This window comes from Diprion similis, chromosome 11 (genome assembly GCF_021155765.1).
Source record: "Diprion similis isolate iyDipSimi1 chromosome 11, iyDipSimi1.1, whole genome shotgun sequence".
Classification (NCBI taxonomy): Eukaryota; Metazoa; Arthropoda; class Insecta; order Hymenoptera; family Diprionidae; genus Diprion; species Diprion similis.
Genome location: NC_060115.1, coordinates 2525708 through 2544480, shown reverse-complemented (window position 1 = coordinate 2544480; position 18773 = coordinate 2525708). Strand labels below are relative to the sequence as shown.

The window sequence follows — 18773 nt, the reverse complement described above, 5'->3', positions numbered from 1 at the left end:
TCTACGCTGTCACTCCCAAGGACCCAAACCCATAATGAAGATGCGGACGCTACCGCACCGGTCTGCGCTCCTGAGCATCTTGGCTCTCACGGTAAGCGACTTCAACTTAACTTGCGATACCAGTGGACCCCGATCACTAAATCCCTATTTCCAGATCCTGACAGGATTCGTCGGCTCCTCAGGGGCCCAAAGCCATTGCCTTGATCCATCGTACGCGCAGTCCAGAAGGCGATCAACAACGCGAACCGTCAAGACTCCCGAAGCCACGAATCAACCGGCAGTCACAACGTCCGTTGCTTACGAGCCACAGCGTATGTACAGCACAAGAATACAGCGAAGGATTGCATCTCCTGCCGCAACGCCAGTCCGCCAATTAAAAACTACGCGAGTTCATACCACCGTTCGGCCGGATGTCACAACTACAGTTGCTTACGAGCCACAACGAATGTCGAGCATGAGAGTACATCGGAGAATCGCATCCCCCACTGAATCTCCTGCTCAGCAATTATTGACTACGTTGAATCCTGACGTCATCGGAAGTGCCTCGAAGCCGGTTGCCAGGAGGATGCGGAAGTCCAAGAAGCAGAACAACGCCGCCATGATCGACGAGGCATCATCCTTGGTCTCGGTCGCTACTGCTCCTCGGATCAACGATCTCGTGCATCCTGCACCGTCCACCTTATCCAGACGGCATTTAGGCCAGGATGCGATGGCTGGACAGCACCGTCGAGTAGCTCCGAGGGAACAGCCGAGTCCCTTCAACATGAATCAGTATCTTGGATTACCTAGGTCCAGTCCGACGGTCCGCGATTCGTTCATCCGAACGACAACCACGCTACCGCAGTTGCAGAATCTTGTTACCGAACTTAATCCTCGTACATTGGCGGCGTACACCTTGCCCGTGACTTCCTACGAGCAGACTTCGATACCACTTCTGCAGAATACCGCTTCCAATGACGCCATACAGGCAACAGTTACACCGTTCGTATCCAGAGGTACTGTTCGACATCGTGACGAGGTCACTGAGCCTACGAAAAGTTTCGCCAAGTTACAAATTGATCTTGATCATCAAGGGGAGAGTAAGCACAACGAGGGACGGTTAGATAACAAAAGTGATGATTCCACTGCTACTGACACCGTCAAAGAGGCTCCGATGGAGGACGCCTCCGATTCGGCCAATGTAGAGCATCTAGGATACAGCTACGCAGGTGCTGACGACAGTGAAGAAGAAATGCAAGCTGAAAATTATAAGGTTCACGAAAATACCCACAAAGACCCAAAAGGGGGCAGCGGAGGTCATGGTGGAGGTAAAAAAGGAGGCGGGGGACATGGTGGAGGTGGCGGAGGTAAAGGTGACGGAGGTGATCATAAATTCGAAAAAGGGGGTGGCGAAGAGCACAAAGACCACCATCACGAATCCCACGGTCAATCGGGTGAAAAGGTAATTGTAAAAATATACTATAAAATACAGTAAGAGTGTGTGACGTTTTTATTAACCTTTGGTGAACGAAGTCATTATTGCCGAGGGTTCAGACTGTATGAACTTAACGTCGATTAAAAAAGTAGAGCCGAATTGAAAAGAGTAATACTATTGCTGGGCGTTCGATACCAACGTCTGAACTTTGACAGTAACCGAGAAGCCACAAGACTGACCGCGCCTTTGTTTATTCACGACAGAACTACAAAGGGCACCACGAGTACGACAAGGGGGAGAAAGGTCACCACGACAAAGAACAGCACAACGGTCACTACGCCGAGAAGAAGGGTGATGAAAAGAAGCACCACGCCGAGAGCGGATACCACGGGGAGCATCACCATGGCGAAAAGGGAGTCAAAGAGGCAAACTTCGGCGAGAAGGGCGAGCATCAAAAGGGACACAGTACGAAAGGGGAACATTCTATCCACAAAAAGGTAGGTCGTGGTTTCACTCTTAAGCGATTCAGGATCGTTTAAAACAATATTGGAAGACGTTTCAACGTCGACTTCGGGAGAAATGATCGAGTTGCAATTTTAACGAATCAAACGCGATCCGCGGCTGATGAACTCTTCCTTATCGCAGGACGAGTACGAGAAGAAAACGGAATTCTTCGACGAGTTCCACGAGGATGGAGGTAACGAGAAGCATGGTGAATTCCATCACGAGCACGAGTCGAAGAAGGGAGGCCACGAGAAGTCTTCCCACCTCGACGCCGCTGAGCACGAGGAGAAACACGGCAAAGAGCACAAACACGACAAGGGTCACCATTACCACGAAGACAAGGGACACAAAGAGGCCCAAGGGCATGAGGCCCACCACAAACACGACGACAAGTACGGCAAGAAAGAGGCCCACGAGGAAGGGAAAAAATGGGCATTCAAAAAGGGTGACGACGGGGCCGGAGGCGGCGGTGGGAAGAAGGAGGGAGGCGATGGAAAAAAGAAGGACGGCGGTGGTCACCACTGAGGATCACCGTGATCCAAAAAATTATTAATCCCATATCGAATTCAATGAGGAGCCTGAAGTGATCAGGAGAAATTGACTACAAGAGGCATCGAATCGTCGGACGAAGCGGACTTGTGCGATTGTTGAAAGTAGCTTTGATTCCGTTTCTTTGTTTCATTTTGTTGCCGATTTTTCTACACATGTGAACACCAAGTCGAAGCTCGAGGAATTAAATGTCGGCTGGACGAAAATCGGCTGCGGTGTTGACGCACACTCACGTAATGCGTACATAACACGTATATATCCGATATATATATATATATATATAACACATGTATCATACACACACTGTCTGCACCACCCCATGTTATAATGACGTCTCATTAGCACGACGTGAAAATATATGGCTAGTTGAATTGTTAATATTGAGATCGCCGCCTATCGGTGTTGTCAGAGTCCACATACCCATCCCATAAGTCTCTAACCATAGAAGCAAGAGGCATGACTGCAGCGAGGAGGTGGCTTACACGGCCTGTTATTAGCACCTCGTTTCCGGCGTGATTATCTCCGGGGAATGGCGCGAGCGATTTATGAAGCCTTTTTAATCGAGTTCTGGACTCTGGTCCTCCGGGATTACCGGGCTTACACGTCCCTCACTTCGTCGGCGACACTTGTGCAGCCACGCATCGCCGGCGTATATGACGCGTGATTTACACCCAGTGGATGATAATAACACGAATCCTCTGATATGCCCTCGGTTGATGGTTCGCGGAACTCACCTCGTTGATCTCCGTGGGATCCTACAGTCCGGTCACCTGATCGTCACGTACTCTGGATCCTCATGGTGTTCCGCCTCACGCCTCCCTGTGGGAGTCGGAAAAAAGTCCAATGAACAAGCCCCCAAGTAGAAGGTAATGTGTAGCAACCATGAGCCGAGGTGGGTTCTACCTTCCACCCATCTTCTACTAACTTGTAGCTAGATTATGGCGAGTAGAGGAGGAGAGGAGGAGAAGAGGAGAGGAGTTGCCGGAGGACCCTCGCACTCGTTGTGATTGACCGTAAAGTGTCCCTCCTCCTCCTTTCCGAGGATTCGTGGAGGCGGAGGAGCGTGCGGGCGACTGCGGATAACGTGTAAGCCGTTAGTGCATACATGGTTGAATTTGATCGACCATGAACGAGGCGAATGTCCCGGGGTAACGACGAGGCAGTTCCGATCTTATATTGTTCCTCCTTCGGCGAGGTCTCGCGGGCACGTAGGCATCGCTTGCGCGACCCGAAACCAGCTCATTCCGGATCGAGGCTACCTGGACACCCGATAATGTCCTCAGTCGGCTCCTTTACGGCTCGTTTACGATCCGAATTCGCAAATCGTTCGCCGCACGCAGTCCGAGGCTGACGAGGCGTGGATAAGGAGCACCACATGCTCCCAGAGTGGGAGGAAATCTTCACTTTCATCCGACGAAGGATAGAGTCACTGCATCCTGACCTGTAACTTCGGACATGCTTTGCTGCCGAGTTGATACAAGCGTTTATTTCTATTCTATTTATTTCTCAGGACAAAGGACTTCCGCCTCGATTAATATAGTCGTCCACGCGCGTTGGTTCGTCTCAAAGCATCGTTGGATGAAAAAAGTAAGATATCCATACAACACTCTCAGTATCAGCCGTTTAAATCAGACTCAACGAGCAGGATTCATTCAATTCTACCGGGTGGGTACCGCGAGTTGAACCCCTGAGAGTCGTGATCCAGAGTGGTCCTTACAGTCACCCAGTGAACGCAACAGGCTAATTCGCACGTCACCTAACCCACTGGCACTAAAATTTATTGCCTCTAATTCTAGTCCCAGGTGTGAGGTGCGTTGGTGTTCTCAAGACGAAGACCTTCTCCGCTTCTTCTTTCGCGACCCCTTAGGCTGTTCTACGCAATGATTAAGTGACGTAACGTAAGCCCGGACATCGCAACGGTGTGAAAAGCTGCGGAATAAGATCACTGAGTAACACAAGTTTCGAGACACCCGATATCCCGCAGGGCGGGGTGGGGGGTGGTTTGGTGTCACGAACACTACTCGAGACAGTTAATTGTATAGCTAAACTTGTCGTTACTTTTTCTCAATTCTCACTTGAGGTTTCTGGATGAAACGCTGATGCTCCGCAAAGCGTCGAGGAGACGAGCGACGACGCTTTGATCGTGGAGGAAGAAAATTATATCGTTATCACCATTTCCACCAACACATTTATACTTAGTAACAACTCCGAGTGGTTATTAAGACGCGACAGATTTAATCGCAACTTTTTTTTTTTTTTTTTCTTCTTCTCCTTTTATCCACCTTTTTCAGCCCTTGCGGATAAACATCAGACGGCGCAAAAGAATCTCTGATAAAAATAACGGATTCAGAAGAAAAAATTACTGGAATAACTGAATTTCCATCTTCTAATGAACGTATTAAATTTCCACTTTGGAGCGAGATCAGCATGTGTTTAAATATTGAAAAAATTTCAGCAGAAAAAATATTTAAATCAATCGCCAAATATTCGCAAATAACCGTTTAAAGACGCCATTTTTTCAGCGTGGAGAATCCCAAGATGTTGGCAATAATTAGGACGTCAAAATGAGGCTACGCTGACAAATCTTCAATTTGTTACCCTATATTTCAATATTACATCCTTGTTTGATCTCCAATGCCTGGCATATTACGAATGCTAACGTTAATTAAAATCAAACTCGCTCCACCGATTTATTATGGCTGCCGTCAGGCGATTGCACGCAGTTTTCGGAAGTACCTAATCGAGATTGAAGTAAATTTCGTATTACTGTTTCGTAAGACCGGCACTTATTCCGCTCGTCACAACGAACACAACGTTAAACTCGATTCATTTAACGCAAATTTTTAACAATCTTTACTATAAATATCGACACTTTCCAATAAATTCACGACTTACATATCGACTGAAATCCGAAAATAATTGCATCGACGTTTCGTTAAACGTCAGTCGAGCTTTTAGAGTTGGAAAAAAAAAATTTTCTTAATCACATCGGACATTTTCATCAAGAGATCTGCATTCTCAGAGGACTCGTCGCGTATAACTGCAACGTTTTGTAATTGTTTTGCCAAAATTTTCCCACCTTCCATCGATATAATGGGCACCGCCGCATAAGTGCCCTAACACGGTGAAGTGCCCATTCGTTTTTACGGCGTCATGACGAGTAGAGAGGGTTAAAAAATTGGTTTTACTGGTTAAAACCCTAAAGTTCGAATGTCGCGGTGTAAAAATAACAGCAAACCACCACCCCCCCCTCCCCCCCCCCCCCCCCCGTGCATCCCTCAGCTTCGACGTACGCTCCTGCGTGAAAAGGAGGACACGAATTTAATCAACGCCTCCCGTATCGGAGCATAATATTCGCAGCGTGCGAAGGGGGTGGCAAAAGAGAATTCGGGGAGTTCGCGGGGTTGCAGCTTTTGGGGAATCGAAGGGTGGCGCCGGCCGTTAAACGGCTCAAGACCCGTTAAACACCGATCTACGGTTGTTCCCGATCAATTAGCTTTTAATTATTATCGGTGTACGCCTGTCGCATCTCACGACTTCCCGTTTCTCGGCGTGGGAGCCGACCGGCATCCCCGAGGAGTTTTGCAATTGGCCCGAGGAGACGAGGAGCTTGGAGTGTATATCGTCATGCGTCGCGACGGCGGCGTCGACGGCTACGGCGGCGAGCGCGGGGTTCAACTTCGTTATATAGGAGGGCGCCGCGACGCCCTCGCCGTCACTCTCACGCCGACTGCAACGTGCGTGCCGGTTTTTGTGCTTGTGATCGGGAAGAGTAAGAAAGCACGCGAGGACCTCGCTTGTACCTTACACCGAAGTCGATTACTGCGGAAGTCCGGAAGCCTAGGAAGCGACTGAGATCCTGGGGTGAAGAGTGCAAGGCGGGTGAGTCTACCCTTCGGGGAATAACGGCGGGAAATTCTATCCCATTGATTACAACTATCAAATCTAGATCTTTTTGAGGGATCGAAATAGCAACGCCTTCCTTGGCTCTTGTTTTATTCGCCCTCCACCTGGGGGTCAAGGATATCGAATTTCGGTTAGCGTTTAGTTTAATTATTTAAAATTTCACACCCATGTACCCGTGGCATGAAATTTGATATAATATCGGGATGAAATCGGGATGAGGTGTGTATCCGTAGCTCCGCATCATGTTTGAGGAGAGAACGGATCAACAGGACGAAAGATTGCGGATTTACGGGGTATAATCTGGGTATTCATTCCACCCCCATAGCCGCTCTGTATCCCTGGTTATTTCGTTATTAGCCGCAAGTTATTACCGAGGCTTAGGATCACCGGACGCAGAACGATGCCGACGTCAGCCCAAAACTCCAGGCCTTTCCTTAGTCCTTAGTCAAGCAAGCCTCTTTGACAAGCCGCCTCCTCATCCTCCGAGGCAAACTGCTCGCGTGCCTGCCTTTTTTACTGCCTTTGTGTACACAGCTTATGGCTTACGGGTTGTAGCTTGTTCCGCTTGTGAGAGTATAATAAGCTATTCGCAGCCAATGCCGTACGTAACCCGAAACGCAATTCCGCAATCTTACAAGCTACGGATATTTATGTACAAAGAATTGTTAACGATTGTTCGATGCTTTTACTTTTCGAAATCGTAATACAGGTGCATAAAAAACCTTGACAGGTGGAATTTTTTGCGAGAAAATTATACCGATTTAGTTTAAACTGGTGAGATGAGAATTGTGAAAAATGTCTTCGTTTGATCACAGATAATACTTTTGTAGGAAGTTGTGTTTTACATGACAGAGAATCGTACCCTCGTGGAAAATTGATATTCGAGACCTGAGCTAGGCGTCTGTTTTCGATTCTATCCCTGCATACCTTGTCCCCCCTCTATCATTCGTCTGAGTCGTATCTAAGTGGAAAAGAAATACCTTCCGTTTTATCTTCGAATTTCACGACTCAAACCACAGGAATCGCGTCTTGATCTTTTATTGCCAACATCCGGGGTGAAGGAAAGAAGAGAATCTAAGGAAAACCGCGTCTCATAAAACAGCGCTAACTTGTTCGTTCTGCTTACAAGTGCAAGATTCCTATCAACGGTATACTCAGCAGGTATTTTCGCCCCCCGTGAAATCAACCCTTCGGAATACCGCGAAATAGCTTAGCGTCATAGCGGCTGAAGCCTCGACTAGCAGACGACGCGAAATTCTGTTGACTTAGTTTTGAGCAAATTTCGGATAAACTGTGGAAATTTGAAAAGATGATCGAAATCGGTTTGGCGCCGAACTACGAAAATTCATTTTGCCGAAAATATTATAAACAAGCAATTGACTCGTGCCATTTCTGTAACGCAGGAATTCCACCGATTGTACGGTTTTAAAAAATGGGACCATCCGTCAGCCAGATCAGCGATTAGTGTGACAGGAAAATTGTTCGCCTAACATTGCAATTACGTAACAGCTAATTATAACAGAATTAGAGAGTAATTGAACGTTTTCCTCGAATATTCTTCGACGGTTGGAATCCTTTAACCTAAACCTGTACTCCGTATTTCCTCAAATTAAGAGCGCTTCGCCATTTTCGAATTTCATTGGAAAAATCAGAAGAACGTAAAGTTTGTTCGGGAAGAAAAAGACGATTGGAAACACAGAAGGAGTAATAAATTGAATTTTTAGATCATGAATGAGCAAAAGATTTAATTTCGCAAAAGCATTAGGAACTGGATAAACTTGTTGGCAGTTGGAAAAAATTAAATGTAAAAGGTAAAAAGAAGTAAAAAATATCAGTCGAACGGACGATAGGATATAACATGCGAGAAAAAGCCGAACACAAAAAGCATGACTATCGCTAAAATTTTTGTAAAATAAAATTGCAGCAAAGAAAAGAGAAGAGAGGAGAGGAAAAGAATTTTCATATTGTATAATGTCGTGAAAAATTGCGTGCAGGGAATTCCCGCGGTCTGTGTTAATATTCGGAAACTCGTTTCCTTGGTAGAAAATTTTCAGGTGACAATTCTTCCGTTGCCGAAGGATCAGCGTCAGCGGCGGACTCTCATCCGTCATCTTGGCGTCGGCTGAGTGAGTGACGTTCGTTCGGCAAAGTGGAACAAGCGACGTCCTCCTCCACGTCGCGACGACGCCTCGCGATTTTCATCCAACCTTGGCAAGTTTTCGGGACTATCATGAGCCGGGACGACGACGACGCGGCGTCTCGATCTCTCGACTTATTCAATTTCGGGACTAATTCCTAATTCCAGGTGGAGGGGGGGTTGCGCCGAAGTTTCCCGGTGATCAGGAGCAGCCCTTGTCATAGCTAAATGCGCTAAATGCGCTAAATGGGCGTCTATGCATCCCCGTGGAAAAGCCACTCGACTCGGTAAAAGCGGACTCGCGAGGAAACGATAATAAACAGCGGAAAATACGCCGCGTATCCTCTCCATCGGCTTGTTCGTAATTTTTATTTTATTACACTGAATACAGGCAGACACCTTACATGTATGTATATACCTATACCTTACACGTATCTTCCTGTAACCCCGTTTTATTTCATTACTCTTCTCTTCCAACGGGCCCGCCACCCTTTATTGTTTCTTTCTTTTTTCTTCACCTCTCCTGATGCACACTTGGCATGGCTTCTTCGATAGCAAAAATACACGCAAAGTATTCCTACGCAAGATGTCTCTCTCTTTTTCTTTTAGTTCCTTTTTTTTTTTTTGTTATTTATGCCTGTGGTCCTTAGGGAGTTATACTCCAGGATCAAATAAACATACTTTCTCTCTCTGTCTCTTTCTCTATGGCGTAGCTAGATTGTCGAACGTTTTTCTTTCAATTTTCAAAATTATTTTCGAAATCATCTGCCTCGTTGATTATCGATGTACTTGTTAAACGTTCGTGCGTATAATATTAAATAAATCCAGACAAAAATTTTGGAGGACTGATCTCGTTACATGTCGAGAACTGGCGCGTAACCAATTGACAAAAGTCAACAAAGCTTGGCGATATTTTTCCGACAAGAGAACCAATCACCGGAAAAATCAGCAAAACATACTCCACCACCAGCAGCTTGACTGAGAAATCCGTCCAATGTGAAACACTCGACGAGGCGAAATCTTGAATAGCCTCATCTTATTCCCCCCGGATTCACTCGCGGTGACTTGAAAACCGAATCTACCCTCTTCTCGATGCTCACTTCTCACCGCAAATAATATTTCAGCAGAGCTTTCTCCGCCAGCTTTCGCGACCCCGCGATTCAACGGCGTGTATATAATCAACGAGAAATATAAAATCATTTCCCATAGCCAGTCGGTGAGTTCTCCACACATCCGTGTGTTTCAATTCGTTCAATCAAAGTGTCTCTCATCCCTCGATTCGCAACATATTGTTCAGGGTTGTCGCAGCTAGACGAAAGAGCTTGTCACCTGCTGCTGTTTGAACGCTTCGTGCAATTAATCATTCGTTACAAGCTCTGACGTTTTCATATCCACTACGGTCATGTATAATTTTTCCTTATTTGCTATAACGTTCCCGCGTTTCCCATTTTCAGACTCACGTGCATTCAACATAATTGGTTTTTCTTCCTACAGATCCAAGCACCCGCGTTGCAGCGAGTCAAATAAGAAATGATATTTAAAAAGGGATCCAAAACAAATCGTAATAAAGAAAACAACAATAAAAAAAAAATAAAAAAAAATAAAAAAAAAAAAAACACCACGATTTTTCTCCCGTAGCGTACAATATGTTCTCAGGGGAGATTTTTCCTCCGTGAACGCAGCCTCAAAAGATCTCTCTATTATATTCTGTTTCATGCTAGTCTTTTTATTCTCTTTCCCTAGGCTTTCGTTTCTCTCTATCTCCCTCTCTCTCCCTTTCTAGTTTTTCATCCGACGATATTTTCCTCTGCGTTTCAAAGCCCTCAGTTGCACACATACGCGCTGAGCTAGCTAAAAGAAGGCAACGTTTTGAAAATAATTTTCGTTAATTAATTCCTTCGAAATAACTAGTTTCTATAATAGTTACGTAAGTCGTACGAATGTAAAGTATATCTACGAGTGCATATATCAGTCGTCGAAACGGTTTGCTCCAATAATCCAGGCAATTGTTTCCCGCCCAGCGTGCATCGCCCGTTATGACATGATAGTAATCAAACGACGAATGAGAAAAATTACGTAACTGGTAGGTCCATTCATTGCTCGCCGTCGGATTTCGCGGGTCGTGCAATAACGCTGCTGGTAATGACGGCCAAAGTAATAACAGTAACGACAACAAGAACAGCGGTGGGTGGTGTCCTACGCAGTAATGACAGAGACGATAAAGCGGGCGAGCCTCGAATCCATGGGTATATGGGTATATGGGTATATGGGATATCCATCCATCCACGCATAGCTGAACCACACGTAGAACCTATAGACATGGCGTAATAAAGGCGTTTCGCATTTCGCGTTTCTTCCGCGAGTTCCATGCGGAACGACCGGATCAGCCGGAACATAAAGGTGTGAAAATTCTCGAGGAGAGTAAGAGAGTCTCTCTCTTCTCGTGTCGTTAAATTATCCCGGAGCCTCCGGCTGTTTATACACACCTCCTCCAGCGCATTATAATGATAAGAAAAGCTATATAAGAGCACCTTCGTCGAGGATGCAAGCGCTCTGAGAAGTCACCCTAATATCCGGTTTCCCTCCATATCCCGGTCGGCTTCGTGGAATTTCAAATACTGTGCGGAGCATAATTTTCAGCCAAGCGATTATCTCCCGATTCCATAAAACTGTCAGGCAAATTTTCAAGTTTCGTTAAAAGTACGAATCCATGCACTGATGACGTTCGGTTCGATGTTGAGTCCACCGTTTTTCCGATTATTCTTTCTTTGAAACCCCGAAACGCGCTCGTTGCGTGCCGAAGGCTGATATTCTGCGCGATTTCGGATAAACAAGGCAGTAGAACCAATCTTCTTGATTAAACCTCCTGCGATGCGTAAAGGCGCGGAAGGAAATCGCGTTCGCGGGAAAGAACAAGGTGCTGGCAGATATAACACACCTCGAACTGTTTACTGTATATAGGTATACATGCATTCTCGATGAATAGCGTCGAGATTCGTGTTATTCGATAAGTACAGGCTGCTTACTGTGGATTCATTTTCCTTAATTTACCTCGCGATGAATGATGAACGCGGCCTCACCTTGTAATTTAATATCCGCGGTTATATTCATTACATTCGATCGTTTTTAGGTATCTTTTTTTTTTAAATCGATTCAAAGAAAAGGGTAGATTAGGATATAATAGTTAGAACGAATTTGTATAAGCGATTTAGAACCACCGATGAAACATTAATTACAGTCATGATTTTAACATAATCATATAGTTATTATTATTATTAGACAGATACGATAATGTTCTTTGAAAATTGTTTCTCAACCCCTATCGCAAACGTAAAATACATCTCCGACCCTCAGTTTATCCAAAAATATTATCACATGTTTCATACAAGAAGAAAATACGTCTAAAAAGAATTTTTTTCAGAGAAGAAATTACCGCATGCACTTTTGAAATACCTAATTATTATACTTATCGTTAGTCAACTCCGCCTCGAATCAATAATTATAAATTATTGGTCTAACAGACGGTTTAAATCTTCGTCTACACCCAAGTTTCTGATCAAAAGAAACATTGAAAAAATTTTTGATTCAGTTAATCCTTAAATTTCCTGCCTCAATCTTCCGAGGAATTTTTTTTTCCAGGTCCCGAAAGCGAAATTCTGATCTCGGTATCTGCGGAGACGACGAAGCTGCGCCCCCACAGCCTGGGGGTGTGAGGTTCAAGTCGCATAATCCGGGGTCCGTCTGGCATCCGAGGTTAATTACCGGGGGTGAGAAGGGGATGCTGGGCGTAATCTCGCCTCGGCAGGACACCGCCGGCGATTGCGAATAAGAATTGCGAATCGCAAGCGGCGCTCGCTAATCTCGCGAAGCGGCTTCGCGACGCAACACCCGCGAATTAACCGCCGCCGCCTGCCTTGGCAGCCACGAGGCGTCGGGACGCCAGGCGTCGCGGCACCTGTTGCCGACCGTCGCCGAGATTTCCCATCCCGCATTTCGCGCGGCCCCGGGAAATTCGCCACCCCCTCCCCCTTTCTCTCGCCACCCAGTTTTTCGCCCCCGCCAAATTACTCCCGCAGCACTTCGAGCTCCGCTGCTGCACGCGGTAATTCCAACCGGACGAAGACGATCCCCTCTTTCCACCGGCGGCTCATTTCTCGTTAATTTTTCTCTAATGGAATCATCGTTTTAATTTTCCACCAACCTTCTTCCGACGCTGACCCGCCGTCCCGGGAATGTAAATTGCGTCCGAATCCCTGGGCAACCTGAAGCCAGAACTTTCCGCCGCCGCGATCTCTAACTGCGGAAATATCTCTGCGAGAGAGAGAGAGAGAGAGGAATATTACACTCGGTGGATATATCGGACCATCTCTGCCTCTGTAGGTTACTTATAAAGTATTGCAAAAATGAAACTATTATAAGTTGAAAGTGAAATTTTAACTCTGATGATAACATTGTATAATTAAACAAAATCTGTTCGTGTATAATAAAATCGAGACAAACAATCACTTTATATTACCAAAATGCAAGCAGATCATATTTACAGGGCAGTGTATAAAAAAAAAATTACCGTCTGTATAGATTGAAGCATTATTTCTGAATGCGTGTCGTTTTAGAGAGACAATTTTTCATTACCTTTATGGGGGAGGGGGGCGGGAGTAAAAAAAATCTTGGTCGCACCTGGAGTATAATCGATGAGAAAATGGTGATGATATCGTTTTTTTCCTCGCGACTACCTCGCTTCAAACTTTTGTACCGGCGTAAATGAAACACAATAGAGTAGACTTTCGAGATAAGTGTATAATAATTAGTTTACAGTATCGTATACCTATACTTTGGTTTTTATACAGTATATAATACAGATTACAGGGGGTGTTTTTTCATCGAAAACGTAAGATTAGCTTCTTAAAATTGTATATTATATTAAAACTGATAAACGCCTGAGTGTTTGTGAGACAAAATTAATTAAAAAGTTTGCAATGATTTTGGGATTTCAATATGCACCGCCAAAGTTGATTAGGAAGAAAGGAAATTGATCCAAGAAGAAAGCGTTGTCAATTCCCAACTTAAATTATAATAGTTCCGCGATATCGCGGCTGTACATCTTCTCTCCAACTTCGCAACACGTTCCCAAAGTTGGCAAAACCATAAAACGGCATTACGCGTGGCTATCGGAGATTCGAAGATATAAGCTTTCTCCTCGCGAACCCTCTTCAGCTCGACGTAACTCGGTACAAGAGAAAAGAAGGATCCGCTTCTCTTTTATCCGAAAATTGTCGCTCGGACAGCCGCAATTTCGCGATACATCGAGGCAAGGAATTCGCCAAAATGACGTAGATCCCTCGATCTGTAGACTATAGGGCTGAGCCGAGGCGCAAATATTCTAGCTATATTTAAGTATATCATATGTGTGTGTGTGTGTGTGTGTGTGTCACATACATCAGCCCATAGTATAGAGATTATGCCGAAGTCGCATCTCCGCGGATTTGCGATCCTCTATCGGAATCCCTTCTGCAAATGTACTATAATATATATATGTAATAAGTTGGTTCTTATTTGGTGTTCAGAAAATTTTTCATTGGAACGTATAACTTTGATATAAATTGTGGGACTGATTTGAAACTTGGCAGAGATATTGCTTATAATGATAGGAAGAAACGTTGAAAATTTCAAAATTTTATCATAATTTTATAATCTATTTCTTTTTTATATAAGCTCAATAGCGTCACTTTTTATTAGGCTTATAATAAGTAAATAATAATTATAAAGTTTTGAAATTTTCAGAGTTTCTTTTTATAATTACAAGCAACAACTCTACCTAGTTTCAAATCGGTCCCTTGATTTATATACCAAAGTCATACAAAACGAAATACCTAATTGATTATAAAAACTAAATGTACTTTACATTTAAGACTTTCGGAGCTTAGAGGCACGTGTTCCAGTTGACGTAGAGACTTGAAACTTGACACACATTTTTTTTAACGATTTCAAACACATCTGGGGGGGCGTCCCAATAAAAAATTTTCTGACCACCAAATAAGGACCAGGCTAATACATATCTATCCATCGTCGGGTCATCCAATTCCCAGGATCAATTCTCTCCATTTCGATTCACGTATAAGGCGTGGTAGAGTGATTAAGCCTTAGCGGGAATCACATTATACAGCATCCGTGGTGATGCACGAGGCCATTAATCATCCCTCGCTTATCCCCTGCAAGCGGGCAGTGGACGTCTTATCTCCAGACTTTACTTATTAGACTCTGGCTATTCACCGACGTGTTACTACACGTGTTCGCACACGCCTTGACCCTCCATGGCTCCAATTTACCCAGCCGTCGCGTAGTACCGACGAGAAAAAGGGAAAAATAGGAAAATTAGCTGGGCTTATGTGCCTCGCTGACACATCGTGTCCATAGATCCACTCTTCGCAATGGCCAAGATGGATCGTTCGTGGAATTTTCGATAATTTATAAGCTCACTGCCGCAGAGCGAAGTGGACGATGCATACAGGTGGTTCGTTTCTTTGTTTTCTAATACCTTTCATACTTTTCATCGTTCATTCTCGTCAATTTCTATCCTTAAAGTATTTCAACTACATATCTAAAATTTCGTCGAATCAATGGCAGACGTATAATGAATAGAAATGATTATTCTAAAGCGGGGAAAAAATAAAGGAACTACACGTGTGCAGACGTGATTGCTTAGATTAATAAGAATAAACTATAATATATAAATATACCTTCATGTATAATATATGGTTACCTATAATATAAAATAATGTAATATCCGACATCCCAAATGCACGACAATAATCTGCATTATACCCATGCACACGATATTCTTATACCTGAGGTCAAATACCACAACTTATATTCGGGTTCAAGTGATACGGTGTAATAAATTTCTTCAAAATTACATTTTTTTTACTGTCCTAATATATACCGAGGACGAGGATCGAATTTCCAATAACGACGTACTTACACACGGAGCTATGTGTGTAATATACATAAAACTCGGAGTCCTCTCGTTCTCTCATCTGGGAAAATTAAGTGCTACAGGGTCGTAACGTCTGCATGCTCCGACATGCGACGTATAGGTACAGACTCGTTTCAGTTTTTCTGCTTTCTTGATATTTTTATATGCAAACTTTTCATAATCGTGATCGATTGCCTTTAAAATAACGAGTGGCGATTATTGGTATTGTCATTTTGCAATGCGTCATCTGGTGGAAAAAAATGCAACTAATACAAGCAGTCTGACCCTTTCCCACCATCCAAGCATTCTGATTGGTTTGCAAAGTTTAGTCAACCAATCAGAATACTGGAATGGTAGGAAATGTGAAAATGTGAAAAGTTACGTGATAGATAGCCTGACCGTGTTTTTTCCGCGTGTGAATGGTAGAACAGATCTATTATTGATTACGTTTAACTAATTCATGTGACCCGAGTAATTTAAAACCCCAATAACAACGATTTGCCTCGATTAAAACCAAGAACTTAGGTTATGTATTACGCCGAAAACGAGGCTCTGACGTCACAAGGACATTTTCCGATGAAATAGGGAAAACGAAGCTGTGAGCTAGCCCCGATTATACGAAACAATATATTTAGGGGTAACCGTGGTTATTTTATTCACCCCGAACGAGGCTGTTAGAATATTTGCAGAGGGAAAGAGCAAAGAGGTTCAAAAACCACTCGAGCGAAACGTCGTTAAGAAACCACTGCTGGGCGGACGGTGGGCGTCGAGGCTAGCTAATTAAATTACTGCAGGGGGATTCAATTAACGGGACACCAAACGGGAATGGGTAAACGGCAACGGCCTGAAACGCGCTCGCACCTGCCGCCAGAGACCTACTGCGTTATAGACCTCGGAAATACGGTGGAAATATTAAGGGTCGAGGGAGGGTTTTCCGCTTCGAGTGTATATGTAGAGGAGGGGTGAAATAGGGTGCCCTTAAAATTTTACTAAAGACTTTCTTTTTCAAAATGTTTTTTAAATAGTCAAAAATTACTTCTAGAAACATTGTTGAGCATTATTTTGAATTTTCAAAAAGTTGTTGTTTTTTTTCCCCTGACATCTGTGACAAATCATTTTTATTTTCTTTGGTTACAGTTGAAAAAAAAAAAAGATTTAGCGTATCAGAGTCCTCAAAAATTAGGTATTTTCTTAAGTGCCCCGTTTTGCTATCCTCCCCACCCCTATATATATATTTTTTATTCTCTTTCTTATGGACAAAATTCGGTAATGAATTTCGATGGTTACTTATCTTACGAATTAATTAATTATTCACATAATTACACGAATCCGTGGAAATGTTTTCTCCCAAGAAAACATAGATATACTCGTGCATGTTATAATATTAGGGAGAAACGCGGTTTATAATCGAACAAATTATAATATACCGAATTGATTTTTCAGCTGAAAAAATTCAGGGGCGAAAAGCGATATTCAAACAAGTGAAAAAATGAGAAGCGTCACGTTGGCGCTGGCGTGTTCCTGCGTCTTAGCCGTTGTGATTCCCTCCTGGACGATGGAGGAAGCGGCCTCCTCGGTGCCGCTTCAACCCTCGTCGGGCAGGATGGCCCTCGACTCAGAATTGGACTCGGAGGGTCTTCAGAACGGGCCAGAAAAGCGGGTCTACACTTACGTGTCCGAGTACAAGAGGCTTCCGATCTACAACTTTGGTCTCGGGAAGCGGTGGAGCACCGGTGGCGTCGTCCCCGAGGATAAGGTGAGCGTTTTATTAACCCTCTGCGACTACAATTCCCGCTCCTCCTGTAACCGGTTATTCCAGAGAGCAAGATTGTACTCCTTCGGGCTGGGAAAGCGGGCAAGGCCGTACAGTTTCGGGCTTGGAAAACGTGGTGAGAGTTACGGAAGCCAGGTAAGGATGGAGGACGACTACGAGGAGGAGCTGCGGGAACCGCTCGAGGAGTTTCTCCAGGACAAACGGAGCCGTCTGTACAGTTTCGGTCTGGGAAAACGCACCGCGGGAGCGGAAGAACGAGGCGATTTTGGACAGCGTTTCAATTTCGGTTTGGGTAAACGACCCAGCGAGGCGGAATTCGGTCGACGATACAAATTCGGTCTCGGCAAACGACGGCTCGACGGGGATGAAGACGCGGATCAACGGCAGATCGCTCTCGCCTCCTAGGCCCTTGGATCCCCAGCCTCTTAATCCCCCCCCCCCCCTTCTCCTTCCATCTGCACCGCAATCCCAGAAATTCTTCCGCACGATGAAATTTTTTTTTACCCCGCGGCCCCGCAGGTGCGTATTTCTATAAAATTCGGATACAAGCTGTCAGGTAATGAGGAAAGGAGCAGGCGATAGACGGCTGGAGAGACGAGGAGAAATAGAGAGAGGGAGAGAGAAGGAAAGAGAGAATTAGACCAGGGTGACGGACTCCACGAAGCCCCGTCCGTCTATCTCATGCGTCCTTAAGAACCGCCTGAGCTAATCCCTGCATTTGTGTTTATCCTCACGTCGGTCGTCTAGATGCTAATTGAATTACTGATTATCATGTTTACCTGTATGAGTGTATACATTAAGAAATCGGTTTTAAAAATTCCCGTATATAATATATAATTATTATAACAGTTGTGTGTTCTGCTCTGGTCCTGCTTTTTTGTCTCGCGTCTTTAGATGCGAGTGCGGGGGGCTCCGAAAAGCTCTGAGTGTACAATAATAATTGAAATTAATGAAGAGAAGCGTAAACTACATATACCTACTTGGAGAAATAATAGGTAATATAAATAATATTGAATATTCTGCGGTGAAATGGTTTTGGTTTGCAATCGCCTGAGGTGGCAGCGAAGTATAAACAACAAGTATTTATCAAACTTAACGAATAAGCGATCAACAATTACTTATACCTGTGTATAACCTGTCTGTGAGTAACTAATAAAGCGGCTATCTGTAATCCTCGTGATTATTTCATCGGTCGAAACGCCTGTTTAATCGATCGACAATACGACCATTATATATAGGGTGTCCTATTTGAACTGACACAGCAGCAGAATATCTTGCGAAGAAGGCAGTTAGTTGAGAGGAAAATGTTTGAAATAAAAAAACACACTGTGCTATACACTCAGAAGGTCATTTGTAGGTGAAACACTGTTTTTCTTTTTGTGTGAATTATTGGAAGGTAAATCTTTTTTCACCGATTTGGAAAAGAAAAGAAAGAAAAAGAATAGAAAACTTTTATTTCAAACAGTTTTTCTTACGACATAAATTTTTCCAGATATCTTGAAATTAATAAGGGTAA

The 18773-nt window shown here is 44.2% G+C and overlaps 2 protein-coding genes across 2 annotated transcripts; both read left to right on the top strand.

Annotated features, from left to right (window-relative positions):
• Positions 1-2731, top strand: LOC124412559 (la-related protein Larp4B-like). The gene is made up of 4 exons (XM_046892535.1): positions 1-91; positions 155-1441; positions 1678-1911; positions 2060-2731. Exons 1-4 carry the CDS (start codon positions 35-37, stop codon positions 2441-2443), a joined length of 1962 nt encoding a protein of 653 aa, XP_046748491.1. The 5' UTR covers positions 1-34; the 3' UTR covers positions 2444-2731.
• A 14205-nt stretch (positions 2732-16936) lies between these two features.
• Positions 16937-17751, top strand: LOC124412564 (allatostatins). Its single transcript, XM_046892541.1, has 2 exons — positions 16937-17239; positions 17303-17751. The coding sequence occupies exons 1-2, from the start codon at positions 16973-16975 to the stop codon at positions 17660-17662; spliced, it is 627 nt and encodes a 208-aa protein (XP_046748497.1). The 5' UTR covers positions 16937-16972; the 3' UTR covers positions 17663-17751.
• The last annotated feature ends 1022 nt before the right edge of the window (positions 17752-18773 follow it).

What these genes read in the sequence shown, in the direction of transcription:
- LOC124412559 (XM_046892535.1), top strand. Translation starts at nt 35, where the DNA reads ATGAAGATGCGGACGCTACCGCACCGGTCTGCGCTCCTGAGCATCTTG. An exon ending in TGAGCATCTTGGCTCTCACG is followed by an intron (nt 92 to 154) that starts GTAAGCGACTTC and finishes CCCTATTTCCAG; the next exon opens with ATCCTGACAGGATTCGTCGG. An exon ending in ACGGTCAATCGGGTGAAAAG is followed by an intron (nt 1,442 to 1,677) that starts GTAATTGTAAAA and finishes TATTCACGACAG; the next exon opens with AACTACAAAGGGCACCACGA.
- LOC124412564 (XM_046892541.1), top strand. Translation starts at nt 16,973, where the DNA reads ATGAGAAGCGTCACGTTGGCGCTGGCGTGTTCCTGCGTCTTAGCCGTT. An exon ending in GCGTCGTCCCCGAGGATAAG is followed by an intron (nt 17,240 to 17,302) that starts GTGAGCGTTTTA and finishes CGGTTATTCCAG; the next exon opens with AGAGCAAGATTGTACTCCTT.